This window comes from Dipodomys spectabilis, unplaced genomic scaffold, assembly GCF_019054845.1.
Source record: "Dipodomys spectabilis isolate Male_0828 unplaced genomic scaffold, ASM1905484v1 ptg000145l, whole genome shotgun sequence".
NCBI lineage: Eukaryota > Metazoa > Chordata > Mammalia > Rodentia > Heteromyidae > Dipodomys > Dipodomys spectabilis.
The window spans coordinates 11,139,651-11,158,962 of NW_024870822.1; the positions used below are offsets into that span (position 1 = coordinate 11,139,651).

The following is a 19,312-nucleotide window of genomic DNA, read 5'->3' on the forward strand; positions in this document are numbered from 1 at the left end:
TAGGCCTGGTGACCATCCACATATACCTGCACAGATAACCATAAAACTTCCCCTTCTCACAAAATCAAGAAGCAGATGATCCCTTCTCTCTCCTGTAAATGCACCAGCTATCAATAAATTAGGGTGAGCAAACTGATAACTTCTTGAGGATTGAAAGAAAAACAATAAAATATCTTTGTTTTTCAAAAATATGATGTCATTCCATTAGTTTCTCTGCACAGGCAAGCAGCAGGCTTTTCCTCTGTGCCACAACTGTGTACAAGAAATAAGCACCTGTGTAAATGAATGAATGTTCTTATATTGCTTATGATCAAAATGTAGGTTTCTCCTACCAGAGCTATATGGATAATTAAGAATCTCTAGATATTCTTTTTTATCAGCTTATGTCAGTTATATGGGGGGATTTTATTGTTACAGCTCCACATCTTTGCACTGTAGCAAATCAATCACATCTCAAGTTATTTTTTTTTTTAATTTTTATTCTTTTGTCAGTCGTGGGGCTTGAACTCTGGGCTTGGGCGCTGTCCCTGCACTCTTCAGTTCAAGGCAAGCGCTCTACAGCTTGAGCCATAGCAACACTTCCGGTTTTCTAGTGGTTTATTGGAGATAAGAGTCTCACGGACTTTTCTACCTGAGCTGGCTTGGAACCGTGATCCTCAAATCTCAGCCTCCTCAGTAGCTAGGAGTACAGGCGTGAGCCACCAGTGCCTGGCTCTCAAGTTATTTTTGATGGACACTGTTTCATGAACTGTTTTTCCTTTCTTTTAAGAGAAGGCAGAACTATTGCAAATTGTCTCTTGTCATTAAATAATTTATCCATTTACTCTCATATTTTATTAAGTGTAAACTGAATCTTCAAGTTACTTTCTAAATACTATGATAATACTCAGAAAATAAGTCCTATATAAACCATTAGGAACTCAGGACTATACAAAACTGTCAAGTTTTCATGCTCACTCTATATTTTTATTCCATTTCAACTTGTATGTAAACATAAGGTTTTAAATACCTTTTATCTAGCTAAGAGGATTTTGAGAAGAGTCAAACAATCATCATAATCACCTAGGTGGTTCTCTTTCTTTTTTCAAAATTGGGCAATAGGTCTGTCTCTTTTCTTTCCTTTTTCTTTTTTCTTTTTTTTTGCCTTGGGGTCACTGAGCTCTTTTCCTCAAAGTTAGCACTCTACCACTTTGGATTTTCTATTGGTTATTTGGAGATGAGTCTGATGGATTTTGCTGCCTCGGCTGATTTAGAACTGTGATCCTCAGAACTCACACTCCTGAGAAGCTATGATTACAAGCATGAGCCACCTGAACCCATCTCAGGTCTAATTTTTTCTTGTAAATGCAAGGATTAGATTCTCTTGTCTATCGATATCTTAATAATGCCGCTCATTAGAGTCTTATGTGTTTCTATACCAGATACTCATTTAAATTCTTAGATTTGGTCCAGATCGTAAGATATATAGCTAAACAAATACTTGGTGTAGCTTAACAACTAACTTGGCATTATATTTAGTCATGTTCACAGTCCAATTGGTTTTAAAGGCCTACACAGCTATTTACATCTATATCTGAGGCCCACAAAGCATGGGACATTTGTCATTATCTTTGCATCAATTTCCACAAAACTTATCCTCCATCTTGTGAACATCTGTCACAAGACAACTTTGTCTTGTCTGTAGACATCCTGAACAAATTGGCCCAGTGAGCAAGCTTTTGAATTCCAGGTAGGCTTAACTCTTCAGGAAACTAAAAACTTAAGCCCAGAAAATAGAATAAAATTATCAGTTTAATTTAAGAACAAATTTAACCATATCTTCAAACATAGTCATCCACATATTCATCACATATATTCATTTGATTATATTCATATTAATATTTATCAAGCCCTACATTCTAAGTTTCTAAGTAGGTCTAGTTTTGTGGGTTTTCCAGAATAGTATTTCAAACTTGTTTCACCAACATTTTAAAAACAGTGCTATTAGAAAGTCACACCACTGCAATAATATTCATGCTTAGAGGGCAGTCTGAAGTCTGATCATTTCTTCCCTACTACCCTGCAGACACTTCCTATATAAGAATCACTTTCTCTTTTAAGACAGAAAATTAGAAAAAATTTGGGCTTCTCACTAGGAGAATTTTGAGACATGTTAAGACACAACATTTACTGAAAATAGGAGATAGTAGGGGATTCTGAATATGCAAATTCTTAGGTCACAAACTGTTTTCTTTGAGCTTACTGACATACTAGTATTTCCAAATTACTATGAGACAAGCATAGTGAAAGATGGTTTTATGCCAGTGTAATTTCTGAAGGACCTTTCTTATTTAATGTATATTTGTTTCAAATTAAGGGTTATGGAAATTATCATGGACAGTGCCAGAGGTACATAGACTTATCTCTCAAATATTAACAGGTCTTTGAACTTAGACCAACATTAGGAACATTAACTACAGTTGGGGAAAAAAGCATAACATGTAAAAAGTGATCATTCATTCATTCAAATAACTACTAATACAGATGTATCAGTCAGTTTATACCCAACATTGATCATGAAAAAAGAGAAGATTTTGGTGTAGATTCTTCCAGGCTATTTTTAGTGTATATTCCAGACTTAGTAGGAGGGTTTTGTGCAGAGATAGTATAATAAAAAATTTTAGGGTAGAAGCTGCAGTTCAGTAGCAGAGTGCTTGCCTATCATGTTGTAGGCCCCAATTTCAATCTCTAGTGCAATTAGTAAACAAACAAGCAAAGCTTTTAGAAATGAAAAAAAACCCCACCTTATATATCAATTTATTTAAATGATTCTTCCATCCAGGGCAAAAAAGACATATGTTTCATTTTAATATATTTCTACTTTCGCCTTATTCATGCAGAAGTTCTTATACTCAAAATAATAATAAAAATTCTTTTTGAAATTTTGCTGTTGGCTACTGGTATGACATCAACCTGCCTTTCACTTACCAGGCACAAGTACATTTTTTTTTCAAACATAACTACCTACTTAGAAGAAACCACATGTTATAATAGGAAAAGGTTGTTGCTTGTGATCACAGAGACTTGAGCACAAATTATATCTCCATGAATTGTTAGTTCAGTGACCTGGGAAAAAAATGACCCTGAATTTCTTCACTTGAGAAATGAAAAGAAGGAGTTCAGGTTTAGAGATGGACATGTTATAAAAGACTGTGCTAGTGAAATATCTATGCCTAACTGCTTCTTTAGAAATGTTGGTTTTCAAGTCATGGCGTGCCTTTTAATCAAACAAATCCAAAATTTAGATGAATTTCTAAGTATCTTTTATTTTCTCCCACCTCTGTAATTGCTTACATGAGTTGTCTTTGTTGGAGTCTATCTCTTGGTTGTGTATGTCTTTTATAGTAGGCCTTTGGGTTATAAAAGCATAAAAACAACAACAATCTGATTTGGGAGAAACTGTGAAATTCAGTGACCTGAATCAAGATTTACATATTTAGTTTGAGGGAAACATCTATACCATTGTCGATCTGGTAATATAATGAAGTACAGATTATAAAACAAACAACAGCAATATTATATTTCTTTGGGTTTTTAAATTCTTTGAAAAAATGCTTCTTCTGTATCTATTTAAAGCATCCTATGCTACTGTATTTTTTTCCCTTTTATAGAGATGTAGTTTTTTAAAATTTGGGTCATACCACTTCTCAGAACCCCATTTCATTCAGAGTGAAAGCCAGCTTCTTCAATGACATTTTCATCTTCTCACCCTCACTATCTCAAGAACTTCCTCTGCCCTGGTCTCCCCTGTCCCCTCCCTCCACGCCAATCATTTGATCATGCACTACTTGCTTGCTCTGTCCTACTTTTCCTACATTGATATCTTCTTTGTCTGATAGTACATTTCCCTTCTATTTAGTTATATGTCCTGAGAGAATACACTTCATTTGATTCCTTTATACAGCCCAGTCATCTGCTTCTGTATCAGACACAAAAGGCCCTCCAAACGTGGGTTGAATGGATGAGTTAATTTGTTTTGAGTATGCATTCTATATAACTTATACCTAGACAAGAGCTAAAACAGACAAGAAAGCCAATGAGCCGAATTATTTTGGAATGGGGCTCTATGTCAGGTTCCCAATTAGCTGTATGAACAGCTTGTCTCACAAGAATTAGTACTTCATTACTGTCAACCTCTTCCATGAGAAATAATCACCTTAAATAAAGGGATGCTTTGAAGGAGGCTTCTGCATTACAATGACTAACCTCATGAGGAAAATGTCAGGTTAAGTGCACACACAGCTAGAACATTTCTCATTTTATATGTCTTAACTCACTCTCTCATATATATATATATGTATATATATATAATGGAGGATATTTTAAGAACTACCTTTCTATAATTCCTAAACTTTAATTCTCTTTTATTATACCACCACTTAAAAATTAAAAAACACGGATTTCCAGCAATTGGCCTACTTGCTGCTGTGAGGTAGAAGCAGAAAGCTGCCAGTTTGGTGCTTTTGTGTTCAGCTCTGCTGCATACAGGCTTCTCAGAGGAAACAAAGCACCTCCATCCCTCACACTTCACATTGTTACTCAATTATTCCACCTCAAACTCCCAAGAGATATGACATTCACCCCTGAAGACTGAATATAAGAAATTTAAAAAGAAATTTAACAGTGGAGTTTTTACAAAGTCACTCTGTAAGTTTTAGGGGACAGACTGGTGCAAAAACAGCACATTATATCTTCTTGGTCTTTAAGTCTAGGAGAAAGCCACTGATATGAATTGGAAACTGAATTTGCTTATGAAGCACCTACCCCGACCATTAGAAATCACTTCTGCATTCATTTTGATAGACTTCCAGTGTGAAACACTGCATCCTGATGTTATCTCCTAAAAACTGATCACATTCACACGCAATTGGAGGAGAATTTGAGATCTCCTCTCTGCTATGCTTAGAGCTTGAGTCTGGAGAACTCAAGAAGTCAAGAAGAGCATTTCCCATGTCATTCATCTTTTACCCTACAAATCCAATACTTGCTGACATTTTTACTTTTGCAGATCTGATTTTCCTTTTCTCTAACAGCAAATCCTAAGTACTTTCAATATAAATATGTATTAAAATTAAGTTGCAATTAAATGCACAACCTTTAATAGAAAATTGAAAGATAAACACTTATAGCACCACAAAATATGATAGCTTATACTGTCAGGGTTTCTTTAGTTATTATTATTGTTATTTTATGTGTGTGTGTGGAGTTGGATATCTAATGCAGACTTTGACAAGACATGGCAGACACGTTATCCCAGATCTATAGCCCAGTCCCAAAATACTGTATTTAATACATTAGATAGCTATCAGTGCTCACATATCAATGAGTTCTATGCTATCATAAAGTTTATTCTCAATGTTGTTTTGGCTTTCATTTCTTTAATGGCCTGAGATGTTGAGCATTTCATACATACATACATACACATATACATACATATATAATGTAATTTACTCATCCATTATAAAGAATGATATTGTACCATTTATAAAGAAATGGAAAAACTTGGAAAAATTATGTTAAGTGAAATAAATCAGCCACAGAGAGACAAAAGTTTCCTTTTTCCCCTTATAGATGGAAACTATAGACTATGAACTTACAAGTAAATATGTTTGGTGGTATGCCAGTGTATATTAATGTATTAACTGAAATACAATCAATTCAAGGGAGAGCTCAAATAGCTTAATTTCTTGCAAAGGCACTAAGAAGCAGATAGTTGAAATGTTGGGGTGGGGTCAAGGGGAAAGAGGTAGAATAATGAAGAATAGAAAGAGGGGAGAATGCAATCAAGAATTCAATGAATATCCTATAACATTAAGAAGAATAGAGGCAGGATAGGTGGGAATGTTGAAAGGGTGACATTGATTAAGATGCTTTGTACTCATAAACTGCTTTGTTAAATGGCAAGTCTTTTGTACAACGATATGAAGATAATTTTAAAAATAGGTAAAAAATAATCTCAAAAACAGGTTATATTGTATCATCTTCTGTTTGCTCCACTCAATACAAAGTTTGGAGATACTGATGTAAAGTCTTTCCAGAGCTCTGTTCCTTATTACATTTGTCTGCTATTGTCTGTGATACATGCAGATATGATATGATAGTTATTCCCATAGTTAGGTATGTCCCATGTTAAAGAAAAGATTTTCCTTATGGCTGCTGAGTCCCTAGAAAGGCCTGTTCTCTTCCTAGAAAGAAATATTCAAAACAGTAGAGGACTGCAAGGAAATTCCTCACTACTAGTTCTGCAACTGGAAAGGGCCATTTTAGAGGAATGAGCATAACTTCTAAGAGCTAAAATCCACCATGGAAATACGTGCCTAGGTCCTAAAACAATTCTGTAAAAAATCATGTATGTTTATAAAAGAGCCCTAAGTTCCATGTACAAATGTAGCTTATGAAACACCTTGAGTTAAGACTTAGAAACTGAGTCATATCATTTCTAGGTTGCTGACCAACAGAATTTAAAGTTGGTGCATAGCTTTTATTTGAAGTGGATACATTTTTTGAAAATTTATTGAGCAGGAATAATAATTTTAAGATATCTTGATGGAAGCCATGAGACAGTATCTTTTTCAATGTTAGAATGCTTATTTAAAAAAATACTTTTATTTTGTATACCATATGTTTCATAGCCTGAAACAACAAATGTACTCCCAATAAGCTCAATTGTTTAAAAAGTCATGTTGTTACTCTCAAAACTAGGAATCAAAGCAAAGAATATAATAATTCCATATATATAAGTATAATTCCATATCTATATATAATTTTGGAATTCTGACTCTCCTGGATGTTCTGTGTTCAATCTCTTCCAGGAAACATTTTAATATTATTAACCTCTTCCATTTTCTGTGTCCTTGGTCTCTTTGCTTCTCTCCCAGGCTTTCTTTTCCTCTCCTCCACTCTCTCCTACCTTTCTTCTTTCTTCTTTGTCCCACATCCTTCCCTTCACCTCTACCTCTCCTCTATTTCCATCCTTTCCCAGCTTCATTTCCCCTGGATCTTCCTCATTGTATTTTAAAAGTCCTTTTTAAAAAATTAATAAAAAGTAAAGAATAAAAGAAACAAAGGAATTAAATGTAAGACTTCATTTTCCTATCTGCCATTATTTTTCCTCCTCTTACTACTAGCAAGTTGATCACATTTGATGCTGTCTTCATTTTCTATTACCTATTGGCACTTCACCCTAGTCTCATATGCACAGCTGTCAAATAAGCAGTTCTCATGGCTTTTTACCAAAGATCTCCATATTCTCCAATTGAATGAAGCTCTTTCTGGTCTTGGATCTCTCAACAGTGTTGAACCTGAATGGTTAACTCTTCCCTGGAACAGTTGGGCTCTTGCTTATTTCACTTCTCTCTCATTATTCCTCTTCTTCTATCTTACTCTTCTTATCCTTATGCTTAGTTTTTTCCTTATTCTTTCTAGTGATTTGTGCCAATACATGGTTTTTATGTTTATCCCCAGAATGTGGTACACAGTAGATGCTTCATTAATTCTTGAATGAATGGAAAATTTTTTGAGATCACAAGCCTAAGTTTTTCTCATCATAGCTCAAGCACCTCAAAGAAATAAATGTAGAAATATTTTCCTGTGTATTCATGTGAAGATAAATACTTAGCAAATTCTACCCATTTATGTCCCTGTCCAATATTGCCATGATCTTTTATTCTTTCATTTAGAGTATAGGTAACATTCTTTATAGTAATGTTGGTGAAGGGATTCTTGAGCCTTTTCAGAGAAAATATATAAGAAATTGCTAATCTTGTTTCAAAGCTAGTGTATTGCAAAGGATATATAGATAGATATTTGAATAATACTATTTATAACATCATTTTTATATTTCACATATTATTTTATAAATTATTGTTATTTTACATTTTGAAGGAAATTATTGTATTTTTGTGGAGACTTATATTTTCTTCATCTGATCATAAATAATTGTATTTGTTCCAGAGTAATAAACCAAAAATAATAATGATCAAATACCTCTTTCTCCAACATTAAACCTTCGGCTCTGAGGTTCTTCTCAAATGTATTTCTTTTGTCATACTGTATATTTGTCTTCCTATAAACCAGGATGTAATCAATTCGTTTTTTGCCATCTTTGAAGAGAAGTCCACTGGATGCTATGTAATTCATGTCATTCTAGAAACAAAGCAGTGTTTGTTAACATTATAAGTCAGACAAGTATCTAGCAACACATTATGAAAGAAGTTTTAAATATTCTTTTTGTGAGACATGGAGTCAATTCAAAATAATCTTCATCTACCAAAAATGAATAACAAATGATATGCCAGAATTTGAAATAAAGTGAGCTGAGTTTTGCTGATACTGAAATCAATACGTTTTATAAAATATTATCACCTGATATATGCTATTGATTTACTAAACCATGTATATATATATTTTTCCCAAACATGTCATCTTATTTTCCTGCTCACAATTTGAGTTTCAAACACAAAGACAATTAGGTTGAGCAAACATCTTAAGTAATATGGACAGAAACCAATAAAACTACCAAGGCATTATGTCTGGCCTCTTCTCTCCTGTGTCATATTGGAGTCTGAACCACCAAACAGTTTTTTCAGAACTCTAAATGGGTTCTAGTTGTGCAGGATTTTGATCAGGTCATGCTGCCAGATGTCCCATGTGGGCAGTTGGGTTTTCTTTTCCCACTCATTCAGGCAGTGTTCTTAGGGATCTGGTGGTCACTAGGAAGTCTGCCTGTCTTCCTCTTTCGCACACCATGCCAGAATCACACACACCAAGCATATCTCCCAAAACTCCTAGGTGTGGAGGCCTGTTGACCATAGCCAGGTTGTACTTCTGCTTGTTGAACTTGACCCAGAATCTGTATATAGATACAGATACAATTTATGAAGTCACTCAAAGAGTCTTATAACTTTCATGGTTCTGTCTAGACAGAATCTGCTTAATCAGAGATAATTAACAGAATTCAAGAATTCTAATTTTTCTATTCTTAAAATGTTATTTTTCCACTCTCTGTAGCACAAAGGAATTTCCTCTTATAAATAGATGTGACTTTTAGCTGTTGCTAGTTTCTTTCCTATCCATAACACAACTTTTAATGTTGGTAGCTCAGAAGGTTATTCCTATGTCCTTAGAGCGTGTTTCTTTATTGCTTTAATTGGATTCTGAGAGTGACAGGGCAAGCTGAAGAATGACAGAGGGACTAAGTCAAGAGTCGGGATTAGTAAGTGTCCTCCTATTCAGCAAGGCACACAATGGAACCTGTGAGTCCATCTCTCCTCATTGGGTAGTCATAAGGAGGGGCTCAGCTGGAAAGGTCAAGTGTGAGTGTTCCAAGTTTGGATTTCTTAATCCTATCTTACTGACTGCAAATAATTAGAAAAAGAACTATTTTCATTAGTTTCTGGTAGTTGTGTTTATTTTTGATATTCTAGTCACCTTTGTGATAATCTTTAATGATGAATTGGGAGAGGGTTGTCTAGATACTGTGAGACTGATATCATGCTTCATGTAAAAGTTCTAGTTTACACTTCTTTGTTAGAAAAAAAAGTTCTCAAATCCTTTACATGTAATTAAAATCTATTTTGGAATTACAACCATCTCTTACTAATAGCTCTTGTTACAGACCCTACTTCCTACTGACTAATGAATGAAGCATTTTAATTTTCTTTCATTTCAGAAAAATAAGAAACATTATTGTCATCCCAAGAAAGTCACATATTTAGAAAACAAGCAGTCCTTGTTAAAAATAGACTGTGCCTCATAAACGTATTTCAGAAGGAACTCCGCATTTGGTGGAAATGTATTAAATGCTGATAGAATAATGAAAATCTTGCTTTTTTTCTCTTGGAAAATTTTCATTTAAAAATACTATTTTTGAAAAGATATGTTCAAATTTTTAATAATGCATCTAGTTTAAATTTAAAATATGTAAAGATGTAACTGATTACATGCAAGTGTTTGAAATAATTTTAAATTATGAGTTTTAGGAATGCCAATAACTGCTCTCAATGATGTATAGATGTGACTCCCTATGATATCCTTCTAGATAGGGTTCTGACCAGATTTACTACCTCTGTAACCTCATGCCATCGCTATGTCTTTATTCTGTGACAGTTAGAAATGCTAATTTCTGACAATCAGAAACTAGGGAGTATTCATATCAGATAGCAGGGTGCATACGAGGTGAGGTTGTCCTCCAGATTTCTCTATAGCATAGTTGAAAACGTGCCAACAAAGGACAGAATAGCTAATAAAATTAATTGAAGAAATCACCCTAATAACTAGCATAAGCCAAACAAAGATTGAGTGCTGTTCTATGCAAAACACAAACAGTTACACATTTGAGGTATGTGAACACACACACAATATGTCGTGCTTACAGAATTAGAGAATCATACTATTATCCTAGTTGATAGATGTTGAATCCCAGGCACAGCTGAGTAGATCAATATATTATTAGGTAGATATAGTAAGATCAACAGCTATGGTGTGGTGAAGATTAAACCAATAAGCAGGGTACATAATAAATGCATATTAGAAAAAGGTTTCATAAATGCCAGGATAAAAACTACATACAATATTACTTATTTGAGATGATTCTTATTATGTGATGGTGATGATTATATGAATATCATTGGATAGGAATAGACACACAAGGTAACATATCCTAAATTGGGTTGTTTTCCAAGTAAGAACTGTAGTAAAAAAAATCACACTGAAAGACTTATTTAAAATTATAGCTTCTTAAAGTACAGAGACTCTTGAGACCAGGCCATTATAGATTTCATCATGCTGAACACTTGAAATTGTTTATTTTTTAATTCCCTTAACTTCTGCTGAATTGATTCAATGATGGTTATGAATTATTAAAGTTACTAAAAAATGTAAATGTATCTTAGTCAGTCAGACAGAGTATAACATTGAGTATGTTTACCTAGCCTCCTAGCAAACACCTCCTGGACTTCAATTTGAGGAAGGAATTTCTAATGCTCCATTAATGTCAAGAATTCACTGATAAGGTTATATTTTAATGTATCAGAATATCATGCTCTATCATAAGGGTTAGTGATTTTTTTAACTTTGTCAAAATTATCTCAAACTTTATCTACTTAAAAATGATACATTCACATTTTTTTCCTTGTACATCTCTGCTTTAAGGATTTGGTCAAGTTTATCTGGATCTTTTGTATAGATCTGTGCAAAGCTAGAAAGGCTTGACTGGTGAGGCAGAGCCCACTTTCAAACTAACTCAGGTCTTTGGCAGAATTCATCTTCTTGAGGGTAAGGAATAACTGCTCAGCTTCTTCTTCTTCTATTATTTGAAAGTTATGTTCTGCTACTTCAAACTATTTACTAGGCCTTGGCATGTAAACTTTCCCAATATGGCTACTTGCTTGTCCAAACTGACAAGGAGAGTTTGCAGAGTGAGTCTCAAAAGCCAGTCTTCCATAATGCAACACAACTGATCTCTTTTGCCTTATACTATGGTTAGAAGCAAGTTACAGGGCAGGTGGCTACACAGGATATAAATACAGGAGCAGGGATCATGCGAACAAATCTCAGACTGTGTCCACTGCAGCAAGGATCATGATTTACAAGAAAATTAAAGAGTTTGATTAAAAGATTAAAAGGCAGCTTTTTTCATGTTTATCATTTTAATGGGAGAAATTATTAAGGTCTCACTCATTAAACTTCTCACCAGAACAACTCAGGACAGCATATCTGCTTGAAATTTGTCACAAGAAAGAAAAGGAAAGAAGAAGCAAGAGAAGGAAGTGAGTGGAACTAAGTGGATCTCATGGTTTTGTCCTTGTCAATGTGACTTCCAATAACTCTTTTTCCTTCCAACCCCTCTTTCTTCCACCAGGAAGCAAGAAAATGTGCCACAATGTCCTTCTTGGTCCTAAATATTTCTCCAGCAGACTATTTTGTAAAGATCTGTAGGTCCAAGTGATAAGACTTTTCTTTCTGTATGGAAAATTTATACATAAATTTCTGTCATCTGAATTTACTTCCCAATAGACATCAAATGTCTTTTCGGATTGAATTAAGAATGTCAACCTCTTTATATGGCAAACTGTTAATATGGCAAAGAAGAAAATAAGAGAATCCAAGTTTTTACTTATCCCAGAGCACAAAGCAATTTCTGGTCTAACTCAATGGTTTGTAATTGCATAAATCAGTCAGAGCAAAAAACACAGGTCATTTTAGAATGGAAAATGTTTTGGCACATTTAAAATAAGGTTGGAAAAAGAAGGTGCAGAAATGAAAAAATCCTTCCAGCAAAATGTAGATGCAAGGCATAGAAACAGAAATCACATTTATAATTTTAGCAATATAGCCAACAGCAAATCTCAGTAGTAACCTATATCCACTGACAAATGAAGTACAATATAACACCTTTAGAACTAATTCAGAAAGGTATCGTAATGTAGCTGGAATATTTAAAATAACCATTAATTTAAAAGACAAAGATGCCCTCTCACCTTGGAAATAAGCTATCTGAGACTGTATTTTCAGTCATTAAGATATCTTACTGTGAGGCTCTGAGTTATGTATATCTGTGACTGAGCACTTGTCTAGCAGGGGTCAGGCTCTGGTTCAATCCCTAGAATTGGATACAAAGAAGACAATACCTTTCTTATAACTTAACCTCACCTATGAAACCTAACAAAGGCAACAATGATTTATGCAATTTATCTTTAAGACTGATTTGAACACTTTAAAAAACAAAGGAGAAAACACACGCACTATAGTTATCACCACAACTATTTAAATAATAAACTTCTGTTTTAACCATGGGCATGGAAGAGTGAGTATCCTTTACCAGTTGCACTTGAACCTACACTTACATTGATAAAATTAAAACATGCTTATCAGAGACAGTAAAGGAGCATATTGGTCCCTACAGATGCAGAGGTTTCCTTGAGGTTGAAGGAACATGTTTAAAAAATAAATGAACCAATGCAACAGCAATATTCAATGTTGGAAATGAACTATACTTGGGATGATGGGATGAGGGAAAATGGGAGAAAAATGAGGGAAGGGGTAACAAGTTCAATAAGAAATGTACTCAGTCCCTTAGGTATATAACTTTAACCCCTCTGTATATCACCCTGACAATAAAATTAAATTAAAAAAATGATCATCACAGACAATCTTTGTTGAATACATTGTAAATTTGATAACGTTGGCTGGCTAAGAAAACTTTCAACAAGAATTTTACTTGATGCAATCTATCATTAATGTCACTTCTGCCACTAGCAGATGGAAAAGTAAAAGAAATATCGCTAAGAATCACTAGTTGTTTGAGAATGAAGATTTTTCTGCTGAATGATTAAATTTAAATGATAATAGACTAAAATATTTTATTGAAAATGGAGTCAGGGAGTTAAGCTTTGTAGCAGGATAGAAGAAATTAGGTACAGGATTTCCATATATAGCTTACTATTTTGTCATGAAATTCCTGTGGAGCTCACAAAGCAGAGTAAGGCAACTGAGTTTTAATTAGAAATAGGAATTCCTAGTCAGGCACTGGTGGCTCCCACCTGTAATCCTAGCTGCTCAGGAGGCTGAGGTTTGCAGATCAAAGCCAGTTTAGGAAAGAAAGTCCATATGATTCTTATCTCCAATTAACCATCAATAAAGCCAGAGGTAGAGCATTAGCCTTGAGCAAGAACAGCTCAGGGATAGCCGATGGGCCCTGAGTTCAAGCCCTAGGACTGGCACCAAAAAAATCCAGAGAGAGAAAGAAGGAAGGGAAGAAAGAGAGAGACCAAAAGAAAGAAAGGAAGAGGGAAGGAGGTAGGAAAGGAAGGAAGGAAGGAAGCAAGCAAGCAAGCAAGCAAGCAAGGAAGGGAGATATTTAGATCGAATGAAAGTTTACCTAAGCAACTATATTTCTATTTAGATCAATTTTCCAGAAGAGCAAACAAAAAGTTTGTAAAGTAATATATTTCAAAACATTGAATAGTTTACACTATTGTGAGGAATTACTAAGTTAAATTCAGGACTAAGCACAATTCAAAATCAAGAGCTGAGTGGCATAGTTGAGCATGTAGAAGACCTTTATCCCTAACAATACTTATATACCTCCCCCAATATAGGCTTTTGAATGTTGAATTCTCTGGTTGCCAAGTGTACAATGGTGACTGAATCAGCCATCTCACTCTAAAAAGGTACTTTTACAACTTCTCAGTAGGAAACTTACTTGAAATATTAAGATACTCCCTGATTTGGGCTGAGTTTGCAACAGGTGAAAGGCAATCAGGATTCTGAATAGAAGAGGATATTCAACACAGAAAGGTCAATGCATACAAGGGCAGGTTGGGTTTATTTTTGTATTGTTGCAAATACAAAGTCAAATATCAAGTTAAAATGAAGAACAGGGAAAATTACTCCTGAAACAAAGAATAGCCAAGAATGTTATCTCAGTCAAGGGCTACTGTTTCACTTCAATATTTAACTTGTATTGGAGGACTTCCAGATCAAGGTATCAAAGTATCTGACACTGAATTACTACTTTGTATTATCATCAGCGACCTTGTCCACAAATGTGTAATTAGACAAGTTAACACATATTTTAGAGAAAGCTACTTTAAATTATTAGATATGTATTATTTATCATACATTTATTATTTATCATATATATATATATATGCACCTCCTTTATGCCAGAAACTTTGCCCATAAACAGTAATCTTTGAGGACCAGGAAAAGAAAGAGGCATCATCAAACAATATTTTATTAATGTTATGAAATAGATGATCTTATCATGTTGGCTATTAATAATCTCTTCTCAGCAAAAATGTATCAGTTCATGTTAGAAACATTGAAAGGTTGGCAGTGAAAATTTACCATTGGAGCTGGAGTCATGGCTCAGTTGGTAGAGCACTAGCCAATGAACAAAAGTGTCAGATTCTGAGTTTCAGTCTGGGTCTCAGACAAAAACAAACAAGCAAAAAAAATCCCCCAAAACAAAAACAAAAACATACCACAGAGTATTAAAATCTATTGTTCTATGAAAGACTATCTGTTACCATTAACAACACCCCAGTCTTTCCATGTTTCCAGAAAGTTACTCTTGATAGATGATAGATTGATGCATGGAGAGAGAGATGGGGGAAAGACAAATGCATAAAAGGGAAGAGAGAGGGAGAGAGTCTCTTTGAACCTGTTGTAAAGGGCAATGCAAGATTATAGCATTATAGCCCAGGGTATTATTTCTGATGTGGACACTCCTTTGATGTGAGTAACTTTATTTCTTAAATTATAGAAGATAACTAACTCAAGACAAAAATCAATGGCTTCTAAATCTTGCTTGGTAATTGGCAATATACTCAGAAAATATCCATGTTTATATATTCAACAAATAGCTGTATATACAATGTTGCGGGATTTCATGTACAATTCTTCAATACAGAGTTGAATTTATGTATGATGTGGGACAAGGGACTGATTTTATTTTGCTGCATGAATATATCCAGTCTATCTAACACTATAGAAAAGATTGTCCTTTCCTATTGTATATTCTCAGAATGATGTGGAAAATGAGTTAGCTATAAATATATAGATTTATTTATGGGCTCTCTATTCTGTGTTTTATCCTGGATATCCCTTTTGATACCAGTAGTATGATGTTTTGGTCATAACAGCTTTCTAATATATTTTGAAGTCAGCTACTGAAAAGCCTCCAACTTCATTCTTTTTAGGGTTAAGGTTATTCTTAGTATTGGAGTACTTTGGTGATTCTATTCAAATTTTAGGATTGCTTATTTTCACTCCTTATTAAGCATATTTTGATGGGGATTGCAGTGACTCTAGAGACCATGTTGGGTAGAGATGACATGTTTACAATATTATTTACTAATAAGCAAAGATACATGGTAGTAATAAGGCCTATCCAATTTCTTGTAAAATTGTGAAGATTGTGCTTGATATATATTAAAATAAAGTAGTGTGAGTGGCAGATGCACACTAGGTGCTGATAAGTGGTGATCATCACCTGAGAAATAATTGGACAGGATACCATATGCTCTTGCTTCCCATCAATTATATCTGGTTAATATATCTATTTAATTCTTCTATATATATCTATCATCATCTATATATTTATCTAGTTCTATAGCCATATCTATATATGCACATATATGTGTATATACATACATATACATATATGCTTTCTAGCTTTGCATACACATGCATGCATATTTATATGTAGATAGATATTTGATAATAGTCTTTTTTATAAAGCCATTTATCCAAAGTAGCAATAGCAAAATTAAGGTGCTGGTTAAACATTTTCTAAAAACACACTGAAAGAAGAGTGTAGCCACTAAAATACTTAAGTTGTTCCTCTGCATCTTAAAACCTGTTCAACAAGTATGCTTTGGTAATCACATAACTATAGGAAGCTATTCACTTCTTAGCTTAAATCAAATCTGAGTTTATTTTGTATTTCTCTTGGCAAAGAGTAAGATGAGAGGAAGTGGCTAGAATTTTGAGGACAAAAAAGCAGGCCAGTTGGCAGTGCCTAGGCCATCTGCCATTGAGCAATTGAGTTCTAGCCCCTGAGGGCTATAAAACAAGAGGAGGAAGAAGAAAGTCAGAACAAAAGCTGTGTACCTGAAAGACTTAATGTTCCTGTCCTGGTCCAGAGCTAGACTAGCTCATCTCCCCTAGGCTATATAAGTTATATATCCATTTAATGACTGTAATATTTAAAGCTGGCAAAATCATAGATAATATATCATTCCAATTACAAATAAAAACATAAGGACAAAGTGGTAAGGACAATAGCTTTGAAAGTTGAAAAATATTATACCTTGGTTATTGATTAACGGATGTGAATCTTTGATAACACATCCCTGTTAGCCAAACATGAAGTTGTATTTCTATGAAGAGATTTAAAGGTCATTAAAACCATGTTTATCCCTTAGACAGTATTGTCTCTGGAGCTGCCCACTGACCTGCTTTTGAGAAAAGTCATAAAGTAAATTAGTAAATGAGAATGGAAGTAATCTGATCCAAAGAATGACAGGTTACGATAATTGAGTTTTTCAACTTGCATCAACTTACAAAGCAAAAATTCACACGCATGCGTAGCTCTAGTCTTTAGCAAGTACTGTGTGTGTTAGACAGAGAGGTTTCTGTCATTAACACTTGTTTTGAATGTTACTCAGTCTCAGACACTTTCTGATGCATAGAGTGATAGAAAGCTGAATGGTAATCTGAATAAAAAGGATGCTAGTACAAAGCTCTTCACACTGAAAGTTGATTAAGATATTTTTAAGCATCTATGTGCTGAGAATTTTGCTTTTTTCCTTATCTTAGCTCTTTCCCCTTATCAGGGCCAGAAGTAAGCTAGTATTAAATTCATAGTCTTAGACTTGGATTTTTAACTCTGCCTCTGCTTTTCCTGACTACCTAGACTTACAATCTCCTGAGCTCTATGTCCATTGTTTTTTTTTCATTCATAAAGTCGAAAAAAAGTGGAGAATTAAGTACTTGCTTAGAAAAGAAAAAGAAAACATTTGATTTAATATTTCTCTGGCCTCTGTAACTATTTTAGGCATGGATGAAAAAAGATGGAGCAAGACAGATATGGTCTCATAGTCTAGCCAGGAAACTAAATGGTTTGATATATTTAAATGATTAGTAAGCAGGTAGCAGACTATATTTATTGCTGTAATTATTAAGTGAGGAGGCTGTATTGAAACAAGATGCAGACTATAAGGTATTACCTGATACCTATTTTATTACAAGAAACTCTGTGAGCTAGGGGAATCGCTCCTATAATCATAGTTAGGTGGGGGGATTATGATTCAGAGCCAGTAGAGCAGAATGAAATTCTACCTCCAACTAATCTGCAAAAAGCTGGGCTGGGAATGTGGCTCAAGTGATAGATCACTAGCCAAGAAAGAAGTTGAGCAAGCATGATGCCTCAAGTTCAAACCCCAGTAATGCAAAAGAAAATCAATAAATAACAACAAGGCTATTTGGACCCTAATAAACATTTAAACTACATATCTCAAGAAACAAAGCACAAGTAGTTAAACATTGGAAATTATCGTGATAGCTTGAGCTGACCATATGAAGTTTTACTAAAGAGCTAAGTTCTACAAAGCAGACAGCATATAGGTAGAACAGCACCTGAAAAGAAACTCAAAGTAAAACTAAAAGAAACAGAAAAGGCCACACATGCTGAAGCAAAAGCATCTATCAGCCTTCATTCCAGAATGGGATGAAGCGGAAAGAACACATCTCAGCTTAACAGCTCCCACAAGACAGTGGTGATTACTCTCCTTCATTATAGAGCCTCAGGGCAAATCCAAATCTATCAAGCACTATTTCAGTTCTAGGTAAATAACTAATTCTCATTCTCTGGCCAATGGCCAACAATTGATATACAGTATCTTTGCTCTTCCGTGTCAGAATGAGAAATTCTAGAAAGCAGAGAAGACCTTGTGCTTATTGTGATTGGTTTATAGACAATATTCCTAGGACTTAGAAGTTGCATAGAGTGTTCAGAGAAGATATAAACCATACTTATAAAAAATTAAGTATCTTAGACAAAAATTAATATGAAATAAATAACATACATTTAAGTATTTTGCTTTTAGATATGTGTTCCATTTTAGGAAAACTTTTGAGGCTGCTCTAAATTCAGTGCTGTTTTTAAAAGTGATTGTAGCTACTTTCAAAGGTAGGTTAAATTCTACCTGTTTCCTCTCTGGGTTTGGGGAAGATGAGAACAAATTGTGTCAAAAACCACATTTCCTAGAGTTGTATTTCCACACCTCCAAGTTATTAGTGGTAAGAAAGGAAACAATTGCTGTTTCCTTATTCCTGAGACCTCTAGAGGATTCCTGGGCATGAAGACTTTGACAAACGTTTCTCTGAATGTCTTTCTTTACCATGAGGTTTTTGCCCAGAGAAAGCCTGTAAACAACTCCCAAGAAATGATTGTACAATTTTTGGATATTTATGAGCCGGTTGACTTTGCATGAGTAGTTTGACAATTAGAAAATTTCAAGACCATTGATTATGTATATCAATGAAGACAGAGGCCTAACTTTGTAGCTTGTACAATACATAGTACCTATCCTGTACCAATTATAAAGATTCACAGGTTAGACATGTTGACTAGGTATGTTATTAAATGCACTCAATGATTCATTCCTAACACCTCAATACGACCCTAACTGATTCAATGTGTACAGTTTTCATTATTGTTCTCTTTCCATAATTCTTCTATAAGACATGGGAAGAGGTGGAGACA

General features: G+C 34.4%; 1 protein-coding gene across 1 annotated transcript in view; it reads right to left on the reverse strand.

The window, feature by feature from the left end:
- Ano3 (anoctamin 3) overlaps positions 1 to 19,312 on the reverse strand; it is a 304,851-nt gene that overhangs the window by 99,580 nt on the left and 185,959 nt on the right. The window contains exon 6 of the mRNA XM_042691327.1: positions 8,026 to 8,184. Coding sequence (XP_042547261.1) covers positions 8,026 to 8,184 — 159 coding nt within the window. The remainder of the gene's footprint in view (positions 1 to 8,025; positions 8,185 to 19,312) is intronic.